This window comes from Tenrec ecaudatus, chromosome 13, assembly GCF_050624435.1.
Source record: "Tenrec ecaudatus isolate mTenEca1 chromosome 13, mTenEca1.hap1, whole genome shotgun sequence".
Classification (NCBI taxonomy): Eukaryota; Metazoa; Chordata; class Mammalia; order Afrosoricida; family Tenrecidae; genus Tenrec; species Tenrec ecaudatus.
The window spans coordinates 68855524-68861523 of record NC_134542.1 but is presented as its reverse complement, the minus strand read 5'-3'; the positions used below and the strand labels follow the sequence as shown (position 1 = coordinate 68861523).

The 6000-nt window shown below is 47.2% G+C and overlaps 1 protein-coding gene across 1 annotated transcript in view; it reads left to right on the top strand.

Moving 5' to 3' along the window:
- Positions 1-455: 455 nt before the first annotated feature.
- UBR3 (ubiquitin protein ligase E3 component n-recognin 3) overlaps positions 456-6000 on the top strand; it is a 176607-nt gene continuing 171062 nt past the window's right edge. Inside the window, exon 1 of the mRNA XM_075529394.1 lies at positions 456-1054. Within this exon, the coding sequence (XP_075385509.1) occupies positions 489-1054 (566 nt within the window). The 5' untranslated portion in view covers positions 456-488. The remainder of the gene's footprint in view (positions 1055-6000) is intronic.

Genomic DNA, 6000 nt, shown 5'->3' with positions numbered 1-6000 from the left:
AACTCAGTAGTAATTTGAACTTTGAACTAGGTGATAACAGTGCATCTTAAAATGATATTCAGGTGCCTAAAATAAGTCTGAAAGATGCGGTGTCTGACTCCTATAGTCCAGACAAAGGAAAAATATGCATATTAAAGATTTTCTGTTAGGGGCATGCCTTGGTTCTTAACTTTTTTAAAGATCCTTTTATTGGGGGCTCGTACAGCTCTTATAACAACCCATACATCCATTGCATCTATTTGAGAACCTGAAACTAGAGAGGCAAGCGGCGAGGAGGGCAGGGGAGGAGCAGAGCCCGGGGAAAGGGGCGGGGCGGAAGCCCGGCCGCCCGAGGGGGCGTGTCCAGCGGCGGGCCGAGGGCAGAGGTGCGCGCGGCAGCTCCGGGGTATCGCGAGAGTTGGGCGGGCCGAGCCATCGCAGCAGTCAATTCTCCCACCCTCCCGGGAGGAGCCGCCAGCCCTGGACTCTCCAAATTCTGAGCTCTCATCATGGCGGCCTCGGCGGCCGCGGCGGCCGCGTCCGCAGGGAGCCCGCAGCAGCCCCCGCCCGAGCTGTCCGCGCCGGGGCTCGCCCAGGACAAGGCGGCCACGGCCGCGCACCTGAAGGCGGCCCTGAGCCGGCCGGACAACCGGGCGGGCGCCGAGGAGCTGCAGGCGCTGCTGGAGCGGGTGCTGAGCGCCGAGCGGCCGCTGGCCGCGGCGGCGGGCGGCGAGGAGGCGGCGGCGGCGGGCGGCGGCGGCGGCGGCGGCGGCGGCCCGGGGGCGCCCGAGGAGGAGGCCCTGGAGTGGTGTAAGTGCCTTCTGGCGGGCGGCGGCGGCTACGACGAGTTCTGCGCGGCCGTGCGGGCCTACGACCCCGCGGCACTCTGCGGCCTGGTCTGGACAGCCAACTTCGTGGCCTACCGCTGCCGGACCTGCGGCATCTCCCCCTGCATGTCGCTGTGCGCCGAGTGCTTCCACCAGGGCGACCACACCGGGCACGACTTCAACATGTTCCGCAGCCAGGCCGGGGGCGCCTGCGACTGCGGTGACAGCAACGTGATGCGGGAGAGCGGGTGAGTGGAGCCCTCCCGGGGAGTGCCGCGACCCCTGCGCCGGGGCCCCGGGGACCTGTGCGAGGCGGCGAGCCCCCCTGAGCTGTCAAGGGAGGCGGTGGGGGAGGGGAGCGGAGGGGAGGGGGCAGCCACCTGGGGGTGGAGGTGACGGAGCTGTCAGTGGAAAGGGGTGGGGAGTCGGGGGGAGCGGAGAGCAGGTTTAGGAGGCAGGGCTGGTGAGCCATTGCTCGGCGGGCGCTTGTGCGTGGGGTGGGTGCAGAGGGAGGAGGAACGGAGACTTGGCGGGGGGGGGGGGTTGGATCTGGCGTCTAGCTGTCAATTGTGTGCTTGCTGTTGGGAAAGCCTGTAAAGCTGCTAGGGTATTGGACTGGCCGGGAGCGGTGGTGCTGGAGAAAGAGCTGGGTCGCCACGGCATGATGCGGGAGGGTTACCTGTAACGGCCCCGGAGGACGACTGGGTGTGGGGGGGGGACTTCCGAAACTGTTGGTGTGTCTGTCCGTACCTGCACAGGAGCTCGAGGGCGGATTCGCGCTGGAGGAGGAGGGAAGGGGAGGGGCCTGCATGAAAAGTGACTTGAGCTGTCAGCGCCGTGTTTGGTGTGCTGGACTAACTTCTAGAATCGGGCTACAGAGCAGCTCGTTCCGGAATACTCAACGTATCCGAACAGACCCAACAGTGAGCAGATGACCTATCGAGCGTTAGATCTGTACCAGTTAAAGGTACGGTCCTCTGCTCGCCTAGTATGCGTGCATTTATTTAAAAGGAGACACCAAGTTTTTTTTAGTAAGGCAGGAGTGATGTACCAGAGTGTTGGGATGTAAGACCGAAGACAATATTCAGAAGTTGCAGTGAGCTACAGAGTTAGAACATGTAGGGTCTTGGCTTGCAACATGCTGTCACTATTAGCGGGAAGTGCTGGGGGAAAAAAGGAAAAGCTGTAGTGAAAGACAACGTTTCATTGGGCAGGAGTTGAAAGAGCATTAGCAAATCCAGTTATTCAAGTTTCCCAATGCTCAGGTAAAGTATAATGAACGACACGCGCAGTCTAATCCCTTTAAGGAGCCCAGGTGGCACAGTGGGTAAAGCGTTGGACTGCTAGTTTACAGGTGGTTGGTCCTCCAAGAAAGGTGAGGCAGATGCTGCAGTCTGCTTCAGTAGAGGACAGTAGAGGATAGGGCTGTCTTGCAGGCTCAGTGAGTCCAGGTCCATGGAGGGTAACTGTTTGTTTGTGGTAGGGGAGGGGGACTACACCAGACCCACTGCCCTCAGTCCTTTCAGAAGTCCCCACTTCTGTTCTCTTTTGCCTACAGTGTACCAGTAAGGCTCCTTGGATATTAAATGTGGACAGGCATGTGGACCTGGCCTTTAAGCTACTGACACTAGAATGCAAGCAAAGCCAAACCAGAAAGGGATGCATTCCTTTGAGAGTCTAGAAGGCAGAGGTGGTTTAAGCACACAAGGGAGTGTAAAAAGTGCCTTAAGGACGGAAGGGTTTTGAATGTGTTACTACTAATAACATAGTAATTGCAGCTGACAATTAGGAACATAAAATGTATATCTCAGATTACTTTAAGTATTTGAAAAAATTAATATGTAAATAGGTACAGTTTAATATTTAGCAATAAATATAATAATATACACAGTTGGATGTTTCCTTTCTGTCATTGATATTTGCTTCTTAGTGTGAGTAGGACAAGGATGAATATTTTAATTTTTCAGTAGTTATTGTTGTATAAGAGGTAACAGACCATATACATTATTTGTTGCTCTGCATTCACTTCTCTTAGGGTACCTTTCTAGATCAGTAAATTCCATGTCTGTATATCACTGCCCTCATTCAATTAAAAACCAAAACAATTGCTACTTAGTATTCAATGTTATGAATTTGTGATTCTTTAATCATCCTTTTGATGGAGATTTGGGTTTTCTATACCTTTTCTTTTCACACCTAGGCCAGAATATCAATGCGACAGCATTTCAATATTGACATTTCAAATTGCCTCTATAAGGCTTATCATTGTATGAGACAATGTGTTATTAAGACTGACTTTTTAGCCCATCTATTAGATAAAAAAATCCAATTCTATTTGCTTTATGACTTAGTACATTACTTTTCAATGATTTAGCTTGTCCGTATTGTACTGAAGAAGAAAGTGGGGCAGAGAGTTTTTTGTAAAATTTTGCCCAAGATCCCCCAGGCAGAGAGCAAGCACTAAAGCCCGAGTGCTCAGCCAGTTCTCTCTGCTGCTTCAGCTGAATGCTATTCTTAGTGTGCTTTGACTTAATACTATGTTTAGCTTTTTTTTCTTTCCCAGTGGCATTATTGTTGGGTCTTTGTCTCTTATTCAAAATTTAAAAAACAAAAGACAAATAAACTTGGTTCTTAACTGGTACTTAGATAGTTTTTGCTTCTCTTAGACCAGGTTAGCACGTAGAAGACTTCCAGAGAACATGGAAGTAGGGAATAGTGTTGTACATTCATTCTTATCTGATTTTTGGAACACAGTTGTGATAATCAAGTTCAGGTTTAGGTGTAAGGTCCAAGTCTGATGTCTCAGTGGATGAATGGAGCTATGTCAGTGAATTTCTTTAAAGGCACAGCCTTTCTACTCCCATGAAGCTTTACAATCTAGTAAACCCACAACCACCGTTCTACCGGGCCCTAGAGGGTTGTTATGAGTCAGGATTGACTGGATGGCATAAGTCAACGTGAAGTGGCAAGTGCGAACATAAAATGTCTGTCTGTCTCAGACTACGTTGCGTATGGGGCCGTGGCGATAGAGAGAGCTAAACATTAGACTGCTAACCCCAAGGCCAGCAGTTGGAACCCACAGTTACACTGTGGGAGAAAAAGAGGCTTTCTCTCTGGTAAACAGTCACATCCACAGAAATTCCAACTGACATTTCTGCTCTTCTCTATCGGGTTGATATGAGTTAGAATCAACCTAATGGCAGTAGATTTTGTTTTGTTTTTGGTAATACAGGTTTTAATGGGCCCTATTGTGCTGTGATCCTCAAGGTCAGCAGTTTGAGACCATGATGTTGAAGCCATGATGCGCTCCTTGGGAGAAAGATGGGTTTTCTACTGGAGTAAACAGTTATAGCCTCCGAAACTCACAGGGTAGTGCTACCCTGCTCTACAGGGCCACTATGAGACAGCGTTGACTCGATGGCAGGTTTTTTTTTTTTGTTTGGTGGTACTGTCAAGCATTGAAATGATAGCCGCAAAGTCAGAGGTTCAAACTCACCAATAATAAAGATTTAGTCTTGGAACCCTTATGTAGGGTGGCATTTAGTCAGAGTCAACTTGATGGTAGTGGGTTTGTTTGTTTTTAAATACAGTTTCAGGGTATCATGTTGTAGATTGCCCACATCTTATAGCATTAACCTTTACTGATAGCTCCTTGAGTTGGAATTGAGTCAACAGTGGGAATGTCTCATCTATACTTACAGTCAGACAAATCCTCTGTAAATAGACATGGACTATTTTTTAAAATTATGATTATCTCTATCTGCAATAAAGAACTACATGATGCATGTCTCAGCAGTTACTACGTCTCATTTCATAAAAGGTATACTTGAATAGTAAACAGTATTAGTATTGTGGCCATGTGATTATTCTGAACTACTTGTAATTCCTTGGGTCCGATGGAATGACCCTAATAGGGTACACATCTCAACGTCTTCTATCTAGAGAGACATACATGATGTTGGTGTTCTGAAAGGTTCAGAACTGGAAATCACACAATTAGCCAGCGTGTCTGGTGAGGTAAGGCTAGAGTACCAGTTTGAAACGGTGTTGATTTGGGGATGTGGAGTACTCTAACTGCTCTCCAGGTGACTCCAACACCTACCTGCCTTGGAAATTTGTAAATCTCATTGCTTAGTGAATTTTTAAGGGTGCTGTCCATCCCCACACTTACACTTCCCAATCTACAGTTCGAGTACAAGAGAAAAGATCTTGCTGTGTCCTAATAGCTTTCCTAAGTGTTGCTTGGACGCATAACTAGTGCAGTTATGACTGAAGATAGGGGAGAATGAGGAGCATAAAGCACAAGGCAGGCATCTTATCAACTGTTGTCAGTTTTAAGAGGACTTGTGGTGCGTGGGTGGGTGTTTTTGTTTTAAGGCTTAGAAATTACCTCTACCCTCCATAGTTCGAGAAAGCCTAGATTTTGAGAATTTGAAATTCTGTTCTGTATTTTGCCCCTTTTGATCAGGTTTAAAAAAAAAAGAATCTTTGATCAAGGTGTTCAGTAATAACCTTCACCAAAAACCACAATAAAATATTACTTTTTAAAATGTTCAACAACAGTAGCTAAACACCATCCCGTTCTAGACCCCTGGAGGCAATTCGCCACCCATCTCAGTTCTTCCTCCTACTCCTGACTCTCCTGTGGCTCTCAGTGAATAGATTTTGTGTTTTGGTTGGCCACTAGGTAAGCTTTTAAGACCCTAGGCACTGCCAGAAACTTTAGGAGATAGAAAGGAAGCACGAAACACTATTAGGCTTAACTGGAATGTCTCATGAAAGCAAAACCCTAAACTTTTCCAAACAAAGGAGTCAGATCCTAGGGGGTATCTGGTTATATGTAAGCAGTCTCAGCAGTTACTCTTCTGTTGTTTAGTTATTTTGGGCTTAATAACATTGACATAATCAATAAGATGATATTACCAAGTATACAAACCAAAGGAAGAACATAAGGATTCATTTTTGGGGTGAGATCAGAGAGGTTTTGGAAACCATGAATACCTGTATGCATGGTTTACCATTCTTGAATAAGTACAATCACTGTATTTATTGCAAATGGCTGATGGATTAACTAAAAGAAACAAAACACATAATAAAAGTATAAAAGAATGAATGACAGGTTTTATGCTTTGATGGAATTCTAACTGAAACTGGGATTTTAAACATTTAGTTCTCAAATTTTGGTGTTTTCATT